Genomic DNA, 27730 nt, shown 5'->3' on the forward strand with positions numbered 1-27730 from the left:
CAAAATTTATTTCTGTAATTCAGATTTCTGTGTCTGTCCCCAGATCTCCATAGCAATTGGAAGGAACACACGAGCTGCATTAGAACACAGCTTTATCCGAACATTATTACCTTTGTGTGGAGAACCTTTACTGCTTTGACTCAACCTATATTTGATCAAATAAGAGCTTAATTGTACTAAAGTTAGTTTGAGTTAAATTGTTTATTCTTTCAGGTTAAAAGTACTAGCTAATATCATTAAATAATTTTTACTACCCTATTTATTCTGAGACTACCAATACACTGGAGAGAACACTTCAGGTTTAGATGGACAAAATGAAATAAGTAATACAAGGTACAGTAAGAGAAATCAGGTTAATTTTTTTTTTAAACATGTATACTTCTATTATCTGAATGCTAACATGTGTTTAGGCAATAGTTAATAATCACTAAGCAATGATAGTTAATAACCACTATACAAGTTAAACTACAGCTGAATAGCAACTAAGATTCTGATTTGATGCTGAACAAGACTGTTAAGAAGTGATATGAAGATTAGCAAAAGAATGGGTGGATTAAGGGGAAAAAAAGGGGGGGGTTATTTCCTGTTTTGTCATTTATGGGTATTATTCCTGTTAATTTGATTAAAGCAAAAGGGCGGGGGGGAATAGAGGTGGCTATTTTCCTTCTGTGTGCTTCTGTGCTTATGTGCTGAAGACTCTTTAAACATGACAGGATTATTTAAATGTTGAAACATACAAACAAAAAAAAAGATATATTGAGTCTGACATTCAGAAGTCATGGATAACATTTGAATTTTTAATGTAACATGAAGAAATGTGTAGTTCTGGTTTTGGTTTGTGTGTGAAGTGCTCTTCCTCTTGTGTATTTTTTAATTATTTTTTTCTTCTGTGCACTTTAGATACATGTAAAGCATTGGCTTCCCCACTCATCCTCATCACTTGCAGTCTCTTGTTTAACTAGACAACTTTCCATGTTGTTGAACTTAGTGATATAAGGTGATATTACAGTAATATGATGTCCTTTGCCCCAGAAGGGCTAGTGGAAATGCTACGTATTGGTGCTCTGGTGTCAGTGTGATGCCAGTCGTGTACTCTTATTTTTTTCTAAAATTTGCTTACATAGCTTAACCTCAATATTTATAGCTAGGAGTATCCATTTATTTCAGTAAGAGGGCAGTAGCTAGACGTTTTTTAGTGATCTTTTACAGCACCACTAAGCGTTGGCAACTACAACTCCAAAGAAACATTGCTAAAATCACAAAAATATCTGTCGGCAGATAGCTCCCTATGTGCTTCACTTGCGTGGTTTTGTACTTTGTTGCTTTTCTTCATGTAGGGAGTTGCTGTACATTGCTGCAACTGTGAGTAAACTGTTGTTAAAAATCATAGTGCATATCAGTCAGTAAGAAAGCCTGTCATTAATTAATGACTTTGAAGATTTAACAACTGAATTGTATCTTCAGTTAAATAGAGGGATATTTTGAATAAGCAGTTTTGTTAACATCACCTTATATGTGGTGAAACCAAGGAACAGAGGCAAACTAACCAGCAAATGTAACAAAACTTGTTTTTCTTACAAGTTTATTCCCCAGTTTATCCTCTTGAATGTACTGTACTGTGTCTAATAAAAGGCTAGGAAACTTGGACTAATAATTCAGAATTAGCAGATCTTTAGATGTGGAGAGGAAAATCTTAGAAATAACTTCTAACACTTTATAATGTATTGTTTATTTTAGGCTGTATTGCCACATGAAGTTAAAATAATACAGAAACTTTGAGCTAATGTCACAAGATCCTTTTTAAATTGCATCCAGATGTTTGAAAGAAAAATCTTTTTATTATGTTCAGAAAGCCTGGGAAGTTTTAGATTTTTAATAAAATTAACATTCAAACAGAAATCTCGCATTCGTATGTAAAACCCAGTAGTACTATTGTTGTTGTTGTTATTACTACTTTAAATGACACTAAAATCCTTTTTAGTGTAGTAAATTTTTTTGGAAAATACCTTTGGCTTCCATTGAGTGGGTGGAAAAACAGACTATAGGAACTGATTTAGGTGCAAATTGTATTCACAGCTAATCCATACTAAAACATGCAATTAACTTCAGTGTTCCATCTGCATTTTCTCCTCCAGTAGGTCTACTTCATCTCTTTATCTATATCCTATAAATCTGAACTTTGACATCTTTTGACATTTTAGAGCTTAATCAAGCAATTTAAAATTCTTACAATGTGGATTTTACTGCAGCTTGAGTATATAACTGATTTTTGTAGTCTCTGGCTAACTGCACATATCATAATGGTCTTTCAAACCTCTGTCATTGTCTCCTGTAATATATTTTATAGCATATGCCCTCTTTTCATGCTGTAGTGAGATAACAAACACTTTGATCATGAAATCTGACCCTATAATAGAAATAAGTCTCTTCTCACTCTTTAAAAGTTTTACTTCTCTAAATTGCTGCTTGTAGCAATGCATTTTAGTTTGGATCACTCTGGTCCTCTGGAACTGTATTAAATACAGTTAATGCAGAATAGTTATCAGTGGCTTTTTGCTATTATTCTTTTATTGAGGGTTTTCCCAAAGAAATTATTTCATATTTTTGCTTCTAATAATTGAGATTTTTCATCACATTGTAATGCCTTAATCTTTGTGTCCTGTAGATAGCTACAAATTCTTATTGATCTGTGTCATCGCCTTGGCAGGGCGAACTCTGCTGGAAAAGCTGTTCAGCCAGCAGGAAAATGCACCACAAGAAGAAGCAGAAAAACTATGTTCTCGCATTATTGCAATGGGTCTTCTTCTTCCATTCACTGACTGCTTCAGAGAACCATGTAATCAGAGTGCCCAGCAAAGCACACCCACCTTTGATGTAAGTACTGAAAAAGTTATGTTTTGTCTCTTTTGCCAAGCAGACCACGATTTAGCAATGGCTCATCATTCCTGAGAGAATTCTGTTAGTCCTTTTAATGAAAATTGCCCTTATGAGAGTGGCCAACTATTTTTCTGAGCTCAGGTGTGTACACTTTTGTATCCTGGTAAGCATAAATTTCAAAAGGTTCTCCCACAATTCGATTTCTTAACTTTTTAAGTCATATCTTAATCTGCTGTACTATCCTTTATCTGTTGTTTTCAGTATGTCTTTTTCTTTGAATCAAAGTGCTCTATTTCAATCCAATAGCTGCTTCACCAAAACACAAAACTGTATGTCACAAAACTTTACAGAACTTAAAAAGGATGTCTATGCTAGGTAATTTTTCTCCCCTGAAAAGATTTTTGAAACAACGTTCAAATATTAACTAATCTACTTAATACCTTACTCGTATAGTTAAGGTCATCCTTATTCTATGCATTAAGCTGAAGCTTGGTTAGAAATACTCGAAAAATGATTGGCATAGATATGAGAGAACATGAGTCTTTAACTCTTTAAATCTTTCTCATCTTTTCTGAAGAATAATTTAACACAATTGGGGAAGGAAAAATGAGTAGAATAAATTTATCCACTGAATTCTTAAAATAAACAACTCTTCTTAGATAACTTAGCTTATCTGCAAAATAACTCCATGGTCGCTTTAAAAGTATTCAACCTTTATGTTGTGTTTTTTGGGTGGGTTTTTTTTTGGTTTTGGTTTGGTTTTCAAGAAACAAATGTTTAAAACATTTTCAAACTGTTTTTTGAAATTAATAAAAAAAATGGCGTGTGACTATAAAACTGAGGCTATTCAGGCGACCTAAAATCATACACTATCTGAGAGTTTTTATGGTTAAATCTACTCAAAGTTACAGGAAAATACATGTTTCTTGTTTTTCTGGTTGTTTAAAACAGTCTGTCAATGTTTTAAGTTCTCCTGGCTTTACCGTATACTCAGCTAATCTCTTCTTTAGAGTACTGAATACAATATTCCTTTTACAAAAGTTGCTTCTCACTTATAAACAAATTTTATCAAAGTAACAGTTTGGAAAGAAGCAGAAGAGGTTCTTCTGTTAACTGGTATACCATGCTTTGTCTGAGTAAGAGAATTATTCTAGTTACCTTTCATGGACTATCCAACAGGATGAACTTTCTGAAAAAGAGCAGTAGCCTTTCCTAGTGTCATGTGAACAGTGTATTAAAGGGAGCATATAAGATATTGCTGGTTTAGCAATAATCTTAATTTGAATTGGACTATCAGTAAGAAACAAATGCTCTGTTACTCTTTTTCTGTGTAAGTCCCCTAAATAGATTATGCTCTGTAAAACAATGTCAGAAATGGTGTAAAGCCCTGTGTATGTGCATGCAACTAGTAGCACATCTGCTTCAAAGGAACATATATCGGTCTTAAACACTAAGGTCTCAACAACTGAATTTTACATGTCACAGAGGTGAGAGCTGCTGCTCTCCTGAAGAGAGACTTCGGGAATATGTTTCTGCTTCAGCCTTGGTGACCACAGTACAGGAAGACCTACCTGTTTATTTATTACATGCCTTACAAGGGTGAAAATGTTTAGAACTTGCAGTATAAACTAGTGGCTGAGAACTTCAAACTGGGCTTCTCCTAGATGATTTTGCTTCTTAGAGTGAGTAAATAAAATATCTTACAGAAGATAACTGCTAATGGGTATGGAAAGAAATGGAACAATTAACAATTAGTGTGAAAAAAAACTTATGGTGATGCCGTATATTACTTAAAACTGTACATTTAAGATCTGTGACTTGTCTCTCCTCTTGTATCTCTCTTCATCTCTGTTTTGCCTTTTTTTTAGATTTTTTCTTTTTTTTTTTTTTTTTTTTTGCTTCATTTGAACAGCATTTTAATGTTGATCTAACCATTTATTTTGAAGACAGAGGAATCAGACTAGCCTTAAGTAATACTTAGATTTCACCCATCTAGAATTAGGAGATTCATCATCTTTGACCTTACTCCAAAATTGGGAGCACAGCCAGTCCCATATTCTTCCTTCATCTCTGAGTTCATAAAAAGTGCCTCCAGTTCATCCTGGATTGCCTCCAGTTTGGCTGCATTCCTTTTCACTCAGCTGAAACTGCAATCAACAAAGCTTCTGTAACCCTGCCCTGGTCCCAGCCAGGTTTGTCTGACACCTTGCTGTCTGTCCTTCCTCCTACATCTTGTTCTGGTGCTTGCTTGTTCCTTAATGTTACTCATTTGGCTGTTTTGATTTTTGTCTTAGTCTGGTTCTGATAAAGTCTCTTAGGTCACTCCTTTAGTATGCTTTTTTGCAGAATTGCCAACCTTTTTTCCTCTGAAATCCTTCCTTGAATCCCTCCTTTTCCCCTTTTGTGACTGATCCCACGTATTTCTGAGCTTTAACTTACTATTTTTTTTTATGTTGGATAAAATCTGCAGTTCCCCTTTTCCTTAACTGTGGTGCCACTGATTTTGGTTTTTTTTTTTTTTTTTTTTTTGAAGATGTTAGGTTACAGTTTATGAAAATAATTCAGTAAGATTTGTTCACTCTATGATCTATTGCTTATGGCTTGAGATGAATATAAACAGATTATTTAAAAGTCCTATTCCATCACTCTGTTCTCCTTTTCTGGATGTCCTCCAGTGAATTTAATTTAACATGGCTAATGCTGAACTCTGCTGTCTTGAAATGTTTGCAATAGCGCACTCTGATTATATTCATGTCGTCTTTGTTACTCATGCCCGGTGGTAACCTCTAGTTCTCCCTGTCTTATAACCATGTATCCAAACCTTTTGTCTGTTTTCTCGGTACCACATGAGATCTGTTGTTTTTATATATATTCTGAGATATTCCAGGATTCAGTGTGGGCCTCCGCCTCATCCCATTAAATATCTGTATACAACCTCACTTTCTTTTCTCATTGGATCCTATTTCTTCCTCTTCCACACTTTCTGACTGCAATTAGGCAATGCATTAAGAGTAAAGACAATTTTCACAGCTCTTAGTTTCTTGGACTAGTATTACAGTGGCTTCTGGAAGACAGTTTAAATTGAATTCCTAGCACTTTTATTTCTGGTGTATGTTGCGCTTTGTGGATTGTGATGCTTACTTCTTTGTTAGTATATGGTAAACATGAAGAACCAACAAATACCCAATGAAAGCATAAATTTTCAGAGAACTAGCAGCTGTGACTAGCATCACATTTATGCTGACGGTGGCATCTGATGTTCAGAGGCCTATAACTTGGTCAGATTTTTGATAGATTTGATGATGATTGGAAATGGCATGTTCCTGAAGTATATCAGACCTTTTTGTCAGATTTCAAGTCATAGCCCAAAGCATAGAAACTTTAAAGCTGTATTAAGAACTCATGAGAAAACTTTCATCTTCTATGTTGGCATGTTTTATCAATTACTTCTTTCCAAACAGATTGTGGCAGATGACCAGAATAAAAGATTAGCCTGAAAAACAAAAGTTGAACAAAGATTTAGAAATAACAGAAGTAAAATAGGGTTGGGGTTTTTAAGGTGCTTACTGTTAACAAGCAGTGGAAGCTTTCACCATAGTTCTTCTTACCTACTCTTCTTAAAATGTAAAGAGTATCTTAAAGAGTAAGTGATTGTAAATGGCAGATGCATTGTCTAGAAATATGACACCCTTTTTGCTAGTTTCTCATCTCCTGAAGAGACTACTAATTGTTGCCTCATGTATGTCATGACTTCTTACTTGTCAGGCTATCTTTACAGCCTTTCATTCTTCAGCTAGCATTTTATAAAAGAAAAAGAGTTTTTAAAAATAAATTAATAAAAAAAAAAAAAAGATGGCCAAGCAAGAAAATGGGCAACTTATCAAAAGATAGATTAACAAAGGCCTGTTTAGAAAATGTTCTCTGAAAAATTGCTTGCCTTTTGAATAACTATCGCCTGCTTGCCTTTTAAATTCTTCTCTTTTTAACAGTTGTACTTGCTCAAGAGGACTTCTGAAGTTTCAAGTTAAAATAAAATATCCTCTGACTGAATGATGTTTAAGAAATTAATGCTTTGTGAAAAAATCTGTCTGTCCCGAATGACTATGTCATGTTATTAAATAATTGTATTTCTGTAGTGCAGGAGTAGTCCTAAGCTTTTTAGCATGTTAAGTCATTATGTTATCCTATTATAGTAAAATAAACAAAAGGCTGAGCTAGCTAAACAGTGCATCTTTGCCAAGAATATAACCGCATGCAAGTTTTGCAGCCACCTGCTGGAGGATTACAATTTTCAAGTACAGATCACATCTTCTGCTTAGCTCCTCTGTTAATGATCCATCATAGAAGCTAGAAGATGGCTATCTTTGGAGAGCCACCAGTAACATATATAAATTCTACACTTTTGCATTAGAGTTTAAACTGTTCATACACCAATAAAAGAAGCTGGCAGTTTCCTATCAGTGCAAGGCAACTTTATTTAGCTTCACCGTGCTGTTAAGAAATATTGACTGTACTTGGTGTTTGCATTTTATCCAGTCGTTGCACTTCCCACAAATTGTGGATATCTGGTCCCTAATTATGACTTCCAATTCCACATTTTCCAGTTTACACTGTGCAGTCTTGAGCTATGGGCATTTTTTTTCTTTCGTAACAGATTTCTGCTTTTTCTTCTGACAAGCTTTCCAAGTAGTTTTGCATGTTGTTTCTGAACATTACGTTTAAAACACTTAAATACTCTGTGAAAACTTACATGATTTTGTGATAGAGTCTTTCTGGGTTTTGTAAGTTCTTTTGAGATGAAAACTAAGCCTACCTTTGTATCCATACTGCACTATTTGTTTGGGGAAGTTAATCTCTATTGCGCACTGAAAGGTCCAAAACCTATTTTTTTCATGTTGCACTAACCAGCAATAGCTTCTTCCATGTGTCTGAAATGCAAACTGAGCTTTCATCTTTCTTTATTTGTGGTGTCATTTGATTTGGCTAGCTCTCTTGAGATCTTTTTCAGTGCTTTTATTGAATGTTGTTACTGTGTTGACTTCATGCTTTCTTGATTTATAAATTATTTCAGCATATTCTATAATGAAAGAGCTAAATGGACATCTTCTGGAGAGTGTCCATCTTTACTGTGATGTGATTTTATACATAGGCATGTTTGACAGTTCTTAATAGGGACTGTCCCTTTTGCAATTTGTAGCTATAATTACTGACTAGGTTATCATCAGTTTCTGAAATAAAGCTTCCACAAGGAAGCAGAGAGACAGCAAAAATGGGAAATACTGTAAAAATGGCTGTTTTCCTAGTATCTCCTGGCCACCTCTGGATGCAAATGCTTTTTAAGAAAATGAAGATGCTCCTTTCTTTCTGCTGAGAGCAGATGGTGGGACTTTGCAGGTCAGATGGAAGATGAGTTGGTAACATGAAGACTTTACTTAAAGTTACCTTATTTGCATCGTTTACACCAGTCTGAAAATGAGTAGTTAAACAGATTGCAGACTGACTCCTTTCTCAGAAGTCAGAGAGCCAAAACACCATTGATGAGTTTCTAAAGAGGAACTTTCCCAAGATTTGACTTCAGCTAGGAGAACTTCTCTTCCAAATTGCAGCACGAAGCTGGCAACAATACAGCATTTTTTCAGGCATTCTTGCAATGCTCATGAGTAAAATGTGGAAGACTGAATGTAGTCCATCTTATGAAATTTGTGAGGGCAGTATATTGGGGGCCAGTAGCAAGTAAGACTTTAAATGTTAACAAGTGAAAATTGTGGAATAGAGCAGAGCAAAGATTGTTAGTCAGCTGTCTTAATCTTTGTTTGTCATGTAGGTTGCCATAGCAGTTGAGCTTGTCTAAATCAAAGCCCCAATGTCTCCTTTTCCTTTTCCATTGCCCAATCACACTTTGTAACACTTTGTCTTTTGTGGCGAGCAACTCTGGATATTTCTGAGAGTAGTAAAATGTAAACAGTTGGATTATCGCTGAGCTGAAGGATTCTTGTTATGCTGTTTCCCTGCTTCCTTTTTTAAAATTTTAATTGCATATTCATTTTCATAGTTGTTACATCTGGTCCTCTGGTCCTCTAGCCTTCTATTTTTCTTTTTTCTTGTTTCTGCTTACTTGTTGTGATGCTACTGCATACACTTTCGACTTGAGGTATTTATATGCAGGATGTTGCTAAGTTTTCATGCTTCTTATTGCAAAGAACATTGCTTACCTGCTTGTTATTCCAAAGAACTGCTTCAAGAGGCATGTACTGATTTACACCACCTCTTTGAAATTTTCACAGTCATTGTGCCTATGGTGAAGGCGGTGGTCACCCTGTCATCTCACGAGATCTTTATTTTATGACTTTCTGTACGTCAGTTCACATAGGAATGACAGGCGTATCACAATGTCGTTTTTCTTACCTTGGAATTGAAAATTACGGTGACAGTTGAATTTGTGTATATCACATGTCTCTTCTAGAGGAACTTTTTAAAGTAGTAATAATTACCTTTCCAAATGGAATAGAGGTGAAAGGAATTCTTTAATAAAACAGATTTTTTCAGAAAATTCAGATTTGTCAGAATCCAAATTCATTGCAGAACTGTGTCAGTGTAAATGAAAACAACAACTGATGGAGAAGGTTCTTGCCTCAGCTTAGAATTTACGGAGAGAATGATGATAAAGGACACACCATCAGGTGGTCTAAGTAGAAGCTGATAACCTGGAGGTCTTGGGATGTGGTCTTCCTAGAGGGAGTTCAAGTTGGATGTGTAAAGAGGCTAGATCTTGAGGTTTTTGTGTTTTATAGAAGGCTAGCCACCATTCCCTCTTCTAAGGACAGTTTGTTGTAAGATCACCAGTTCAACCTATTCAGCTGTGTTAATGTAGAAGCTCTCAGAGAATAGAAAGACCCAGAAAATAACTCTAGAACAGAATGAGAATAGATGTGGAAATCTGAAATTTAGTTTCCTGATTTCCTTTCCCCATGAGGGCCCTAACTACAGAGCATTGGCCTCGCATACCTCCAGGATATGATGTTGAATCCTGAGCAAAGTTTGATGGGATTAAGCAAGAATGTTTTATATTGTTGAGAAGGTTGAAATAATTTAATGGGGGAAAAAAAGTTTCATGGCTTTTTGGCAGTTGAAGTTCTTTTTAAATTAATGTTGAGGCACATCAGTATTCTTAAAAGAAAAAAAATCACTCAAGTAAAATGCTAATGCATCAAACTTAGTTAATGAGGATAAAGTGCTACTTCAGCCATGTATTACAGTATTATGACACACTGGCTGTGAGCACAGATGTCTTCCAAGGCTGAAAAAAAGCAAAAGCTGGTACAAGCTGAGAACCATGTTTAATCACTGCTCTGTCAGTGGTCTGACAAAGCTTTGTTACTGAACTTCTGTTCAAAAAGTAAATCACTTTCTCCATTCTTGATAGTATTGATTTCTTTATTTTAAAAGCTGCTTAAAATAAAGCAGGCTCCTGCTGATAAGAGCCTTTTGAGGTACTCTGGCTCTAATTGCTCAAACTAAAACCTCGCTTGTCCAATTAACTATTTATATACAGTGGGAGCATGAAATTGGCTTTCTTTCATTTTAGAGGTTGTATGCTAAGTATATTAGAATGATTAAACTTCCTGAATACACAAAAAAAAAAAAAAAAAAAAAATTCCTCTGTGAGTTTACCTAGTTCCACTTTAAATGCAGTTATACTTTTCCTCTCCCTACTCCTCCAGTTCTTCCCATTGGAAGACTGTCCACACCCAAACTGATTTGATGAGTAGGCCCATTTATACCTGTCTGTGGACATGCCAATCCTTCTGTTCTCCTCTCTTCTGGATATCTTCGAATGTCTGGGGTTCTAGTGAAAAATTGTCCAAGTTTACTATTTGAAAACAAATGCTCTGCAAGAGAGGGAAATTAATACCAATTTACTCTAGTGTAAGAAAGTTTAGAGGTACTGTAATACGCTTCCCCCATCTACTGCTGTGCTGAGCTGAAGAGCAGAGGCTAATCGTGATAGCAAGCGTGCTTCATTACTGCCCCATCTTTCCCATCTCACTGCATGATCTGACTGGGGGGGTTTTTTCGTTTGTTTTTTTTTGTTTGGTTTTTTTTGTTCTTTTTTTTGGGGGGGGGGGTGTTTTGTTTTGTGTTTTGTTTTTTGTTTCTTTCCTGGAAAATTGTCAAAACACTTCTGGTCAGATTTTTCTTTTCCCCCTTGATTTTCATATTGCTAATTCATGCTTTTGCAACCAGTTTGGGCAGATGTGTACATATTTATTGCTTTTTCAACTCCATCTCTCTTGTAACTCTTGTAAGCATTTCTCACAATGGTTATCTTTGTCCTTTGAACTGGAAGCAGATAAACAGTTGATTAAAAACTGAAGTGGTGTTGAACTGAAGGTCATATTACCTGCATGTCTCCAGGTGCAATACAGCTACCAAAGCATAGGTTTAAGGTTGCACATTATATTCCTACAGTGGGATATACTAATCTCTGATTTAGTCTGTGGCCCAGGGAACAAACCTGGTCTCTCTGTCGGAAAAAAGTGTGACCCCTTTTCTGAAAACTGAAGGTCTACCAGTATGCCTTCTGATGATTGCTGCAGGTCTAGCTCATGGCGCTAGTTCTGGGTCCCTGAGCCTCTTTCTGTGTGTCGTTTGCTATAGGCCCTTACTTCGAGTATCTTACAGTATTGCCTTCCATCTTAAAGATTAGCAAGCATATCTTTAGCTCAACCAGTGAAGGAATATAATTAATATTTAATGTGTTATGTACCTGAATTGTAACACTGTGGTACCCAAGAATGAAAATTTGTTACAAAAAGCCATTCTTTGTGTCTACTGAGAGCTATCTGGGAAGAGAGTGAGTTAAACTACAGAACTGACTGTGACTCTACTCTACATGCTAGCATCTCTTAAGTGGTAAAATGTCTATTGATTAGGTACCATCAGATCCTGCAGGCACTTTGCCTCGCCCATGTTCAAATGCTCTGCAGTTTTAAGAACCAGTGGAAAGTGCTGTGTAAGGATGTGTGGAAACAAGAATTCTTGACATCATGTTTAGTGCACTGGACTCAGACATCTTTAAGCTTCCAATGTCCGCTCAGAAATGAGTCCAAATAAATAAGACTGGGATCATTAATTATAAGAAGATTATATATATACTTTTTTTCTCAAAAGAAGTGCTTAGTGGAGTCTAAGCAAGATGAAGTAGAAATTACAGATGTATTCAAAGCTTGATCAAGGTAAGAGAATTAACTGGCTGTACTTAAAACTATATCTAGTAAAATTTTCCTCTGAAAAGAGTAAAGGAGAAAAAGTTGGATGTGGAAATCCAGGTTTGTGGATGCTTGTATTGTAATTATTAAAAATAAAAGAAAATCTAGATTTTATTTGGATTATTCTGTTTCTTTTGCTTGAATAGTACTTCAACATCATAAAATTGGTTGCATATATCTTTTTTCAAAATATTCTAATAACCATGCATATTTATGGCATTATCAGATTTGGAAAAGGAGAAATGAGATGGGTTAGTATATTAACTGACAAAGAGCTAAAGACAAAAAAGAGTATTAGATTTTGGACAGTAGCTTGAGTGAGTAAGAATTAGGACATTCAAATGATTCATCTCTTTTAAAGGGCACGAAAGTGGAGACAGGCTTAATCTTTTCCCATTGCAAGTGTAGTTTATGGACTATCAACTTGATGTCCAGACCTTCAGACTACCTTTGTGTCATGTTGTTTTTTTCATATTTTAAATTATGTTTATAAATTTGCATGTCATCTAAATGTAGCTGTTGTTAAATACCTTGTGCATTTTGGCTGTAGTGCAAGTCCCTTGCAAGTTTACATTTACCTCTGTAAATTTCTATTACATTATCCTTCTCCATGAATGAAAAGAGTCCCAAAACAAAAAAACAACACAGACAAAAAACTACTGTCTTTTATACATGCAAACAAAGCTCCCATGCTGGGTTAAGAGTCAATTATGAAGTTGTGTGATGTCTTAATATAGAAGTGTTCATAGTTTGTATGCTGTAAATTCGATCAGCAGGAACATAGGTACTTCGTATTTTATTATCTTCATAATACATCCCATCTATACAATAATTCTGAGACATATATCCTAGTCCATGTAGGTTAATCATACTTCAAAATTTGTTATTAAATGATTGTACTATCTTTCAAGAACTAGCATGGGGAAATATTGTGTCCAGGAACAGTTTAACTGTTTGTCTTCCTCATTCATGCTGTCAGTATCATCTACAGTCTGTGTTTTCTGGTTTATTGCCCTATAACCCTACATGTAATCCCAGCTAGCCCTCTGTAGTTCTTGTTCTTTCCTGTTTTCCCTGAACTGTGTAAGATAGTAGAGTGTGCAAAAAAAGTTGTTCTGTGTTTGTCTTGAGGACTTTTTTGAATCTTAAATTCCTCTGTGTTTTTGAGATTTGGATGGTGCAGAAACAAGACTACCAACAAAATCCATCACTTTTTCTTTACAGTATGCATAAATATGATTCTTCCTTTTACTCCCACAGTACTGGAAATTAGGCAGAAACAAGAAACAAAAATATTCTCTAAAATGCTGGAGTTAGACAAAGGGAAAGTACTAAGTAACTGAAAGAACTGCATTAATTAAACCTGTTTGGATGTTCAAATGCAGTAGCATATTAATGGGAAAAGGATAGGCTTTTCAAGAAACACTTTAAGCTTTTTATCCATTTATTTTTACCTTTTTTTAAGGTCTGCGTATGTGGCTGAATTTTTGCCACATTTTTCGTGCTAGAAAGATCTAATGAGTTTCCTTTGACCCTGACTGATTGAGACACCCTTAGTAAACCAAAACTTTTTAAATTATCACCAGCATTTGTCTGTTCCTACAACATTGCTCTCAATAGAGTATTGTCACTCTAATCGCAACTTATTTTTAGGCAAGTAAAATCTTAGCCACATGGAATAGTGATTATCCCAAAAAGTGTTAAATTATCTTGTTCTTTGCCCTGGATGTCTCTTCAATGCTTATTATCTTTGTAAGTAGATACTACTGAATGATAATACTGTATTTTCATCCTGTGACTTAATTTTCTTTTTTCCAGTTCTGTACTACAGTATTTGCATATTTGCAGATCACTTACTAGATTTCTCATGCAGCTGCTGTGATAGATGTCTCTCGAGTTCACAGTATTATAAAGATATAATCACAAGGTGTGCATGTTGATGCATACTAGGAGTCACAAGAATAACTACTTGAATTATGGTCAATTTCTGTTGGCTTACAGCATAAGTTTGCCCTACTTTTCATCAGACAATCTGGGTGTCTTCTACTTTTGATAAGTGAATCACACTCAAAGCTATTGAGTAATAAGAATATAATCTGATTTAGCCAAGAGCATTTAGAATACATTTAGCTGTTGGGCTGCTTTGTTGTGTGCTGGTTTTTCTTTTTTTTTTTTTTTTTTTTGTTTTGTTTTGGTTGGTTGGTTTGTTTTGTTTTAATTTTATTCTAAAAGCAAACCCATCTTTTTAGTCACCTTTCTATGAATATGGAAACATAAATGACAAAAACAGGGTGGGGGTGGCAAAAAATAAATCTCAGTTTAATTTATGCTGAAATAATTCTGTTTCTTTACTTTGTTTGCACATTCAGTGTAAAAAGATTACATAGTGTGTGGACTGAAATATTTTTCTCTAACCTTAAGAGCTATATAAACTAGCTATATGCAAAGAAGTATAGTCATGGAATCATGGAAACAACTAGGTTGGAAAAGACCTTTGAGATCATCAAGTCTGACCTGTTATTTCTCTAAGGAAAGAAGCAAAGGGTTCCTTATGCTCAAAAATGTTCTGAACTGTATTCTAGCATCTCATTGTCCTGTAGAGAACTAAAAGATTATATTTTCTGTTGTTAATAGAGATAATTCCAGACTGAAAAATCTTTTTAATATACATTTGTAGTAAGTCTTTATCAGGAGATGAAGATCATAACAAGCAGCATGTTTTGATATATATATATATATAGTGGATATTGAGCTATTTTTGTTGGAAACAAAAACTTAGATATTTTGAGCTTGCCTTTCTATATGAACTTCTCAAATTTTTGGTGTTGTTTGTTGTTTGTTTTTTTTTTTTTTTCCTGTTTTTTGTTTGTTTCTGTTTTTGTGGTGTGTTTTTTTTTGTTTGTTTGTGGTTTTTTTTTGTTTTTTTTTTTTTGTTTTTTTGGTTGGTTTTTGTTTTTTTTAAATAACCACAGCAAGACCAGCTTTATACTTGGGCTGCAGTTAGCCAACCCACACATTCATCAGATTACATTGAAGGAAGCTTTCCAAGGAGAATTCCATCTGTGTGGCCTCCACCCAAACCTCCAGATGAAGAACAAAGAATCAATATTACGGAAGAAGGTATAGTTGTTGGGCACAGCCAAGATATATACGTACGGCGTGGGGGGAGCTGCTGTCTTTTAGAATCCAAGATATAAGCTTAATATCTTAACTTCTAACAAACACCTGATATTGAAGCTATTGGATGAGCATCAGAAATAATGTTAGTTAGTATGAATCTAATAGAAAATATTCAGCAAAAATGAATGCTTTTTGTTAACAACCAAGCTGTGCACCTGTATCTGCTGACTAATGGATTTTGCCAGGTGTCGTGACCTTTGTTGTTTTCCAGTTTATATTCTTTCAGAGCCATGAAATGTGGGTACTTTTCTCTTCTTAAAAATATGGAAAACTTCAGAAGGCCACCAGTGGTATACTGAAGGTTATTAGAGTGGTGTAAGGTATTTCTTTGTGGATTCAGCAGTCACCTGCTGACAGAGACGTAGGAAAAGTGTATCTGAAAAAAAAAAATTGAGGTCTTGTTTGCAAAGTCAGTGTATCTTAAAATTTGTGAGGTTTACTCTGTCAGCCAAATTTCAGAAATCTTCTGCATACTTACAAAAACTTTATTTAAGCTGAGAATCAAAAAAAACACAAAACCAACCAACCAAAGAACCATCTTGCTGACAAAGAAATTTAGAAGAGAATTTCCAACCTGTTTTCTGTTAGTAGTGTTGATGGGCAAATACCATAGGTTCTTGGAGGCTTAGCTTTGCATTAGTTAGTGTTCAATGGCTCTCAACACTTTTAGGCTGCATTCATTCCCATGATGTCCATGGAGAGCCGCAGGGTATTCTCAAATTTTCCATTTCCTACCACTCATTTTTTTCATTGCTCAGATTTGAAGAATTAAGTCATTATTTCAGCAGATCTCTTTGTATTGCCTGTAGGCTTTGGGTGGAGTTAAATTCAGATTTACTTCTCTTTGGGACTTTTCTACCACTTCCTTTGGAACACAAGCAAAGTATTCCTTGGATGGACTCCATTTATCATGGCAGTACTTCACTTTTACTAGTGTCATTTATTCCAGTGTTCACAAGCAAAATAAGCGATGCCAACAAAAATGCAATACTGCTATATTATTCTGTTTATACTGTGGCTTTTCCCAAATCAGTTCTATTAGAGGTCAAGAAAACATTTCTGCATCCACCTCATTGGTTCAATTCAGAGTGCGGAAAGGTGCAGTCCTGGATTGTTGGGCTTGTCTAGTTTTTGGCTAATGATCTACTATTTTATGCTGTATTCAGTTAAAGGGCTGTCATGTGGTAATACAATTCATTGCCATGCATTCTTAGAGGACGGGTTGTGTTTCTCAGCTTGGAAACTCAGCTAATGGACGTGTGATCGGAGTATTTATGAGCATACTCTGCACAGGAAAAACAAAGGGTGAATATTTTATGATTTTACTTTGAGGCTTAGCCCAGCAACAGCTTGTGTAAGTTAACAAGAGTTTTGTTGCTCTAAAATGTAGACGAACATTGATTACATAAAACAATTTGAAAGGTAAAGATTTTTACTATTTTAACTAATTGAAAGAGTATTTCTACCAAAAGTATAATACTAATAATTTAATAATGTATTTATTTTGTACATAGTGTGTTTCCATCCTGTGTTGTTCTATTTAGTATTATTCCTACATGGATGTAATGTGTACAGTACTTGTCTGTTCCTTATCTCAGCCACTGCCCTCTCAAAACATGCAAAAATACAAAGAAAATAGAATTAGAAGTAAAATGGAAAATTATGTATTGTGATTATTTCTAAATGAAACATAAATAGTTCCAAAAATTTACTTGACGTGCTGACATTTAGAAATAGTATTGAAATTTTGGTTTTTGGTGTGAATTTGTAGTGCAGGGCATGGAGGGATAAGGAAAAATTGTAACTGTTCTGAATAAAATTCAGGTAGATAAATAATCTAACTTTTTTTGGGGGGGGTTTTTTGCATGCTTGCCATGTGGAAGAATCTGGAGGTGAGTTTCATGTGAAGCCTGAACAAAAACACTTTCCCCAAGATTTTTAACTAAATTATTTTATGTATACGCATATTTAAAAACTTTAAATTGCTCTGTGTAGAGTAGCTCTATTTCTCATTATATATAATTATTGTTTTATGAATTAAACAGATACAATATTAACATTAGAGACAACAGTTTGTAAACAAAAGCATCCATTTTAGACAAAATGTTGATCTGGAGAGGAATGTACTGGGATTTTTTCAGAGTGAGAGTATTTATTTTCATTATACACATTGTTAGCATGAGGACAATGCTAGGCCTTCAAGTTTTAAGTAAGGCAAGAGGAAATTCTGCAAGGTCTTAGGTAATCGTTCCTAAATTAGCAAAGTAGTTAATAATCTATTTAATATAGTATATGTTAAATAGTTTTGCTGTGTGTTCTGGGTCATGTGGAGCATTGCTGGATGTGAGGAAAGGGCTGTTAGAGTGGTCATGGGTTTTTGGGGAGGTTTTTTTGGTCAGGTTGGTGGTTTGGTTTTGTGGGGTTTTGGTTTTTTTTGTTGTTGTTGTTTTTTGTTTTTGGTTTTTTTTTTTTTTTAGTTTCAGGTTTTTTGTGTTGGGGTTTGGTTGTTTTGGTTTTGTGGGGTTTTTTGTTGTTTCTTTTTTTAGGTTGGCCATTTGTTAGAAAACTGAAGTTTGGAAATGCCTAATAAGAACTTGGGTTCAAGTCAGCAGATGCTTATGTCAAAATCACTTTCCAGTTCTGGATTCAGACAAGATTTGGACAAAATGAATCAATATCACCAAAAAGATCAATGTGTATGCCACCAATTTTCCATCTGAATACCAAAATCTGTTTTTATTGCTTTTTACAGTATTTGACTTTACCACTCTCACACTCCAGCACATTGCCTGATTCTAAGCACAAGACGGTATTTGAAATTCAACTGTTTTAACGTTTTGCTGATGACACTTTTCCACTTAACATCTAGGAAAAGGCAACTTGCAGGCACTAGAGCCCGGTCATCTTGTCTCCCATGTGACTGTCCTAACTGCCAGGGCAGAGACTCAAAGATTTTACAGCTTCTCCTGCCAAATGAAACAGTTTCAATGCACTAAATCTCTGTGTGGATTTACACCCTGAAATCTAAGATACATCTCTCTAACAAAAGTGGGTTTGTCCAGATGTTTATTTCCTTTGTTTTATGAAAAATTAAGAAAAAAAAAACCCCAACTATTTGTTTTGGGTTAAAGGGAAGGTTTCATTCATCATATTCATTGTACAGCACTTTTTCCTGTTCCTTAACTCCCTTTTTTGTTTTTTGTGTGTGGTGTGCAGTTTGGTTTAGTTTTTTGGTGGTTTTTTTTTTTTTTTTAGTTAAGAAAGATAAACCCCTGTTAGTTTCCTGAAAATGGATTGTATTTGGTGAATTTTGGCAAACTAACCTTAAAATTAGCTGCTCATATCATCCTGAACTCAGCTTATATTTAGAAAACTTTTTAGAACAAAACCTCTGTGAGGTCAAAATAAGCTAGACAATTCTATCAAATTGTTAAATATTGACACATACATAGGAACAGTCTGTTCCTATATATTAAAGAACTTTTGAGTAAGGGAGGTAGTTTGTTCCAATTTGCATAATAGGAAACATTACCTTCTAAGTTGTGTGTGTACATGTCTTGTCTAGCACTAGAACATTAGCAAAGAATAAAACCTGGTGTAATTGAGGATCAAATTCACCTTAAAGTGTCTCTCAACCACGTAGAAATTTAAAGTCATGTACACACACCCTGGGGGGATCACCAAGGCCCAAATACGAATGAAGTTTCTCTAGCTTTGCAGGTCAATTGAGATAGGGTAGCCAACAATGTTCTCTTCCAGATAATTTGTAAAAAGAGTATCCCACACCTGCTTAGTTTAAAAATATGAGCATTCTTCCCTTCCTTCAGAAGAGACATTAATAGCTTTTACCAGAAAATCATCATTCACTGTTTCTGTGGGGTTCTGGTTGCAATAAGGAGCGAGTGTCCAATTCATTAGTAGCATCATGAATTTTCTCCAGTAAATGGCCTTACCTGAAAGTCAGCCACAAGGCATGATTTAACCATACTAAAAACTTGTCAAAGTGAGAGATAATGAGTTATTTCCTGTTAACGACAGCCTATCCTCACCCAGCTTTTTATGACTGTGCAAAATTCTGTCAGATGAGAATTGAAATGCTGTTTTAGTAAATAATTTAAAAAGTAAAAAAGGTTGAAGACTCTTAATTTTCAAGGGGTAGACTTGCAGCATAACTGCCACTGGCAATGAAACTTCCCCCCTGTATGTCTCACCTCCCAACATCTGGGATTGTCAGAAAGCTGTGAGGAGGCCAAATGTCTAGGAAATCTGAATCCAGAGGTTCTGGACCACAACAGCTTCACTATTACTGCAAATGGTCAACAGATTTGCCTGCCGTGTAGTGGTGCCCTTGACAGATATAAGAAGGATGCGAGATGCTCATGTTCTCTGGGCAGGTTATAGGAAAAATACTTCTGTTCTTGTCCTGTGTAAATAATTATGTTATGAGCAGTTAAAGTGGCATCATTAGCAGTAGCTACTAAGCTGATTAGAGATCTTCGCACTGTGTAGCTGCTGGCATGGCTTTTTCTCTCTCTCTCTTTCTCTTTTTTTTTTTTTAGCTCCTCCTGCCCCCCTCGCCCCCCGCCATTATCTCCTATAAGGCAAGGAACCTGAGGCACAGAGATGTTATTTAAAGTCAGAAATCTGTTGAACAGTCAGAACAGAAACTGGAGTTTTTAATTCAAGTTCTGTGCTTTAACTACAAGACTCTTCCTCCTAAATAAATTAAAAATAAGTCTTTGTTATTCTCTGCAATGGCTTACTGAAAGACTTGAGGGTCCTGAATGTGTATTGGGTTGCTACCTGCTTGTGTCATTTCCAGCATAACCAAACCAGCAGCCAACCAAAATACAGCACTGTAGAAACAATGCAGGAATGTACAGTACATGTCTCACTGAAATAAATATTAGCACAATCAAGGTTTTGATGTAATTTATTTTGTGCTTAGGTTTGGTTTAAATTGAAATGTTTTTATGAAAACAGAGATCTCAAAGACTAGTGTTTGTAGAATAATTGTTACCCAGGGTTTAAAATAAGCCAGGGAATCTAGTTATGGGATAGAGCAGATTTCTTATGTTTAGATGCTTATTTTCTAGGTAAAATGTGCAGATAAAAGCTCTTAAACCCACTGCCATTGTGTTTTTCATTGTCACAGTGATAGCTGAAGATCTGTAGTTCTATTTAAAACCATCATTCTAGGACAAATAATTTTGTTTCTCCATTTAAAGACAGTGGTTAAGTCAAGGAATGCATAGATGTTCATTAGGAGGCTCCTCAGTTATTCCAAAGTAGAAAATAATCGAAGAAGATACAACTAGAATGAAGTACTGCTGTTTCATTTTCCAATGTAAATGAGTAATGTGGTTAAAATTCCAAAAGTCACATTAATGCTGGTTCTTTGCCCAAAAGAGAGGGTGTGGAATTCAGTGCAAAGGTGAAGAATTAGTTTTGTATCCTCAGTTTGAATGTCCCCAGTTCTGGAAGCTCTGACTTAGACAATAAGCGTATTGTCCTAAACTATTATCCCTTTGTAAGGCTGGGGTGTTGTAGACAGCAAATAATAAAGCTAGGATAAAATTGAGATTTCTCAAAATGTATTTGCAATGAAAAAGACAATTCTGCTCATGAATTCTTTTGGCCTTTTGTGAACAGACACAATCCACAGACCTCAAGGACAGAAATACTTCTTAATGAGATTGAATGAGAAGAGCAAGCATGAGAACCTTCCCTTGACCTTCTGTGTAATGTGCATGATAGAGGCATAAATAACTATTTTTCTTTGAATCAGAAATTTTGACAATCAAAATGGACCTCTTTCAAATTTAAGATGATATCATTTAATGTTGCGTCATAATACATACATTGCAAATTGAGATCAGATATGACTTTTTGCATATAAACTGTTAGGTTAATTTTAGATTGATAATTTGGAGAGTTGGACAATTAACATTTGTTTTTTTAACTCTACCCCCTATTTATGAAATTCTTAATGTGTATTTCAAAAGATGAATGATTTTTATATACATATATATAAAACTTTTAAAATCTGTATCTTCTTTTCAAATTCAGAGTTGAAATCTGCTGGCCTAGAAACTGAGAAACAATGCATAGATGATGTTCAGCGCTTACAGGTAAGAGTCTAACAGAAGTGTTTTATCTATCATTTTGTAAAAAGACCAGAAAAGCAGTACTTCAGACATTTTTGCAATAGTTTTGCGTACTGAATGTTCTGAGTACAAACATTCGGAAGTGTGGTTTTCATTCTAAATTTTAATTTCGGAATACTTATATGCTCCATAGTGTATCTAGGAACAGAGATTTAAGGTTCCTGCTGCTTAAGGTGATTCTTATTAGATGTTATTTCTCACTCAGAAGTAAGTTAACACTTGGTTCTGGAAGTCTGACAGCATTACTAAGGAATGGTTATAGAAAATCTGGTTATATTAGCTAATCTGCAGAAGTTCATGTGAAAAAGAGTGGAAGAGATTTTTTTCTGTTTCTCCACTGAAGCTTATAGCAGAGGTAGTAGGAGAACAGATTTAGGGTGCTGTGCTTGACTTCAAAAGGCAATAGTGTAGTACTGGGGCAGTGGAGACTTAGTCTGGGTTGGACTTGTTCGACATAAACACAGTCCTTCTTTCACCATTCATGTTACATTCCTCATTAAATGTGGTGTAGTTTGATGGAGTTAGGGAACTTCACATTACGTTTCCTCAAAAGGCTAGCTTATTTTCTGTGAAAGCTCTCCAATCACAGGTACCAGATTTATCTTGCTAATGCAAAAGACTCTTCAATTTTTCTGGAAGTCATGAAGAGGATGTCCTGGTTTCCTAAAATCTTCGTTTGGAATAAGGAATGTCACAAAGCTCTTCCTATTTAATTTTTTTTGTTGTTGTTGTTGTTGTTTTTTTTTTAAATTATCCTTCTTTTCTTTCCCTTTTTCCTTCTTGGTGCAGGTTGGCTTTTGTGGGTTTGCTTTATTTGTTTTTTCTTTTTGTTAATGAGTGGATGGTTCAAGCATAGCTATATTGAGCAGTGTTTGTGAAAATGGTCAGTGATTTGCTTTTGAGGGAAAAAATAATGAATGCCTAGTGAAATGCATGCTACTGATCTTTAGACTCACAAGTTTAACCCAGGTTCAGTCAAGTATTTCATGAGGATGAGTGGGGAGAATATGTTTATTACCTTTATGTCTCTTGTCTTTCCAAACAACATTAAAGGAGTTCTTCTTGTCAGGTACTTGAATTCTTTCACCACCATAATTAAGAACGTCTATAAATTAAAATATCAATTAAAATATAACAGAATTATTCTACCTTGCAATATCTTAAGTTTAAACTAAAATATATTGGTCCCATGCTATATTTCAGTTACTCAGGTTTCAGTAGCAATGCCTTCTAGTATTTCTTGTGAAAAAGAACTTTTTCCTGTACTTCCAGAAAGGTATTGCATAGAAGGACTATATTTAATCTGTCTCTGGGATTTTATTTCATTGCAATCTATATAAAAGACTTTTTTAACTTGGAAATGTAATTAATGGAAAAAGTTTCATGAACACTTGGGTGCTTTACCTAAGGAAAACCTGATTCTTTTGCTATGAGAATGAAGTTTAATCAGCAGCACTAGAGCACCCTTTGGTAGCATGAACAAACATTTACTTCAGGTTGGGGGTTTTTGGTTATTTTTAAAATTAGCCTATTATGTTGTTCAATTACTGAATTACATTTGGTACTGTTGTTAGAGATCCCCATTCCTCTTGCTCGGTGTTGATCTCTTATGACAGTAATGTGAACTTCGTCCACTCTGTACCATTATTCATCAATGAAGAACAGAACTATTTTGAATGCATGAGGACCTCACTTGCTGAAAATAATGTCAATTTTTTGTTATGTCATCATCATTCTGGTTTATTTTGAAAGTCAGAGCGGAAGTTACTTAATTTAAGGAACTGTATGTGGATAAATATTTTCATGTATTCAAATTATTTCTGTACAGTCCTAAGCAGTTGAGTGTATTCTAGCTAGCTATCTATATCAATCCTTACAATCTACCAGTCAAACATATAGAAGGTAGAAGGGTCACACTAACGTTTTCCATCATGTTTGTAGATTAATCATTTACTGCAATCAGATAATTCTTGGGTGTTATTTGTAGCTTGTAGAAAAAGTGATGAAATACTATGAAATGTTTCTATTAGGCATATAGCTTCTTTTATTCTTTGTCTAGTTGTGTCGCCTAGTTTTTTCTTTCTGAAGAAAGCAAGTATTAGCTGAAGTTAGCCTAGTAGGTTAGTTTTTCTTTTGATACAAGAAAACGAAGAGAGCCCTAGCATAAAGATTTGAAACTGACCAACTAACTCTACTTACAGCTTCTTCCCTTTCCTTCCCCAGGAAAAGACATTTTACACATGCTATTAAATAGTTGGAGATGGTCAATATTAACATAGAAACAAACATAAACCGTTACATGTGTACTGACAATTTATCTCACTTATGATAAACAGTTTAACTAAAAGATCAGAATAATTCCCAAATTAAAAGCAGAAGTAACACACTTATTACTGTAGAAGGTTGGATCCTTACTTTCTTGCCACTGGAAGGGGCTTTTTTTATCCTCTTCTTTTTCTTACCTTTACAATGTTAGACATAACCTTCCTATTTTGCAGCATAATTCCAGAGTTTTTAAGACTGGCTTTTTTGAGTCCAAGATAGCTGATTTTTTAAAAAAATAACAATGAAAACAATGAGGTCTTGGGATGTGCTTGCTTTTAGTGCAGGAATTGGTAAGCAGAGGAAAAATAATACAAATTGGCAGCCATTTCAAGTCCTGGTTTTGAAAGTGCAAAGAGGAGCAACAATGTCTGCTTAGTAATGCTCTTCCCAGTATGAACAGAGAAAGCTCTGTATAGACCCTAGGCAACTTTAGTGAAGGATAGAAGAGGATAAATTGAAGCGTCCTAATTTAGACTCCAGCTTCAAACCTGATTTTAGATTTGACAGAAAGTACTTTGTCAAGAGCCAATTTCCTTTTGTTTCATCACCCCTGATTTTTGTGCTACCCTTGCAATTTGTCCCTACCATATTTTAACCTCATTTTCAGGATGTTTTCTTGATTTTGTTTACATGGTAAGGTAAAACAGAGTCTTAAGCAATAAAAAAGGAGAAAAAAGAAAAATGCAACGCCTATAATTGAAAAGAATAGATGAAAACTCGGCAATTTGGTTAGTAGTGGGACATCACAGAACCACACCTAAAGCTGTATTGGAAAGTAAATTTAATTCTTTTGTTCTCTTAAATTCCTTTTTTTTTTTTTTTTTTTTTTAATATGTCTTCTGATAAATGTCTATTGTGAGTATCACAGAAGATTTAAGAAAGAAAACCCTCATTACTTTTATTTAAAGGTCAGCATCCGGATGTAATGAATTCTTCATGCCATTGACGAAGCCTGGTCTCTAATCCTGTTTCAGGAGATGAAGTTTTGCCAGACTGATCCAATTTCTAGCAGTCTGGTTATGAGATAGTTTACACTGAGTATTTAAACTATATTTACTGTGGAAAAGCTTGCCAGCAAAAAATACTTATGCCTGTATTATTTTCGGGTCTGATGTTCACTTTGGTTGGGTTTACCCCATTCAAACCAACAAATAAACCACCAACAAAAATTATATTATTTCCTTGAACGCCACGTACTTCAACTGGTAGTAACAACCAAACCAAATTTTGGCACTTCTCAAGCAATGAAGACAGATTTCTACTGCATGATCTATTGGTGCATTTTCCAACAATTTCATAGGGAAATGATGCTAGCCTTAAAAACCTTAAATTACAGGACAAGTTTTGCCATGTTGAATATACTTCCCATTTTGAAAACATTATAAATCTGAATCTTGGAGCGTCTCTAAAGTATTCCTAACTACCACACTTTGCTAGTAACCCCTCAGCCTTTCAGCGGGGACTTTTTTTTTTTTTTTTTTTTTTTTTTTTTTTTAAGCTTTTTGCAGTCTTTAACTACAAGTTATAACTATTTAGGGTAATAACTTAGTGACATTTGAAATGTTCTGATTTTGACTCTTAGTAATACAAGAAAAAAGGTGTCGAAATCCTTTAAGATAAATACATAATGAGTCTGTTTAGAAAAAATAAAACATTGGTGAGATGGAGATTTACTTTTCATTATAAAATGCCATAGCTAGACTTTGTCTAGGAAACAGGCATGCTGCTCAAAACTCTCAAACGAAATTTCAGAAAGATGATTCTTTACAGGTGAAGGTAAGAAAAGGAAGGTAAATATAAGATTTTTCTGAAATGTGAAATGATTCTACTACACATACAGAAAGAATAATATTAAAAAAGGAGATTTTTAAAACCTATTTTATTTTGGTATTACATGGCTTTCATCAAGGTAAAGGCAAACTCTGGATGAGACTAACAATTGTGTTCAACTGAAATTGGTGGAAAATTGGGATCTCTTCCTTTATGAACTCCCAAACCATTCTGTGGCTGTGGCTCTTTTTACACTGCTTCTTTCTATGTGTTCTTTCTTAAGATTTTCATTTAGAAGGAGCTGGTGATTCTGGGAACCTGAATGACTCCTCTTCCATCCCTTCATTGCTTGTCGGCTTACCTTCTGTAAGGGGGAAGAGAAGACTTGGGGAGGCAATGAACAGTTCTTCTAAAATAATTCTTTTCCTATAAAACTGTATTCAGTTATCTCATTGAGGAAAGAAAGGAGCCTAAAAAAAGCAAACTCTTTTTGGAAGTTTTCCAAATGAATCAAATGATAATGAAGTCTGTACCTATTGCATTTTTCGAAGTAAATACTATACCTAACTGATGATCTCTGTCTGACAAATAGAACTGGATATATTGTTTTAAGGAGTATCTTCCTACCTTCCTAACGTAAACTTCCTGCAACATCATGCCAGCATACCCCAATCTCAGAAAACACAAAGCTAAAAAATTGAGAGGTATAAAACTGTTTTGTCCTTATCTTGCAAAAAATAAAGCCAGGCTTGCTATTCCTGATGTGCAGTACATCTAACGTGGGATATTAGAACTGAGATATCTGAAAGTGGGTGAATGTCAGGAAGCACATGCAGGCATAGTGTTTTCTTGTTAGCCTTGAGAATAAATTATACTTTATCAAAAATTAACAGAAAGGAAACAAAGTTTGTGTGAAATAAGATGATCAAAACCTGGCAGAATACTATACTGCTGGGGTCATAGGAACTGCTGAAGTGCAGAGTATTTTACTTAAGCAATAAGGGGGAGTCTAACTTTTGCCAAACTTCACTCCAGGCCATGATAACTTCAAATCAGGTATGCTCATTCTTTTTTTTTTTCTATGTTCCTATTCAGGAAATACAGTTTTTACACAGAAGTTTCCAATTTTATTGATAGAAATCTGTCTTTGATTCTTAATATTAAAACTTTTCAATTTCAACATAATGCAATTTTTAGGGTTTTTTGGGGTTGTTTTTAGAAAGCCTACTAAGCACTAATAGATTTTTCATGTTCTACAACTGTAGCAGGTGAATTCATTGAACGTTTTACAAAATGAAGTGAGATTCTGCTAGTTGAGATCTCAACATAATTTAAACAGAGATTGTTCCAGTCTGTTTTTCTTCCTGTATGACTAGTAACTGAACTCTGTGATTAAAACAAAAAAAACCCAAAAACAACCCAAAAAAAAAAAAAACACTGTCTTCTGAGAATGCTGGGATTCTTAGGCCCTGAAGGAAGGATGAGAATGCAAGTAGAAATATTAGAAATGAGGGAAGAATTATTTAATTAGATCCTGAAAAGCACCATAGAGAAGTCAGCCTATTCAGCCACTAGATGGCAGTTAAGTATTTTTGAATGGGCTGTGCAAGGCACTTGTAAACCATTGCGAAGGGAGGGAGGGTGGATGAGGGGGGAAAGAGGGGGTGTGATCCTGCAGATAGCCTACAGTGAGAATATGAGTTGTTTTTTTTTTTTTTTTTAAATAAGTCAGAAAGTGGTGTCTTTCTGGTGGTTAATAAAAGTATGCACACTTACTCTGTTTAATCTGACCAAGGATAGTAATTGGATCATCTCTGAGATAATAAAATGGAAATCAATGATAACAAAAAAAACCCAGAAATAAAGCAAAAATCTTGAAACATTAGATGTTTAGATAGTTCTGTTCTGTCACTGGTTTTGGTGTTTTTTTTTTTGGGTTGGTTTTTGGGTTTTGGTTTTGTTTTTTTTTTTTTTTTTGACTAAACTGTGAAAAGAACACATTTAATTTAATCTGTGAGACTTCTGAATGGCTGTAGTGATAATTTAAAAGTTTTACTGCTGAATTACTGTCATTTAAATAGAGGTCAATTTTTTGTTGGATATGAAATTCATTTCTTCAACCATAATCCCAAATCTTTTCCA

The 27730-nt window shown here is 34.9% G+C and overlaps 1 protein-coding gene across 7 annotated transcripts in view; it reads left to right on the top strand.

Moving 5' to 3' along the window:
* FMN2 (formin 2) overlaps positions 1-27730 on the top strand; it is a 155518-nt gene that overhangs the window by 13452 nt on the left and 114336 nt on the right. For 5 of the 7 annotated variants that reach the window (XM_030499644.1, XM_030499649.1, XM_030499648.1 and 2 more), the window contains exons 2-5: positions 2708-2874; positions 15119-15266; positions 17210-17218; positions 21396-21457. In XM_030499644.1, the coding sequence (XP_030355504.1) occupies positions 2708-2874; positions 15119-15266; positions 17210-17218; positions 21396-21457 (386 nt within the window). The remainder of the gene's footprint in view (positions 1-2707; positions 2875-15118; positions 15267-17209; positions 17219-21395; positions 21458-27730) is intronic. The other 2 variants (XM_030499645.1, XM_030499650.1) reach the window with 1 other exon arrangement.

This window comes from Strigops habroptila, chromosome 10 (genome assembly GCF_004027225.2).
Source record: "Strigops habroptila isolate Jane chromosome 10, bStrHab1.2.pri, whole genome shotgun sequence".
NCBI lineage: Eukaryota > Metazoa > Chordata > Aves > Psittaciformes > Psittacidae > Strigops > Strigops habroptila.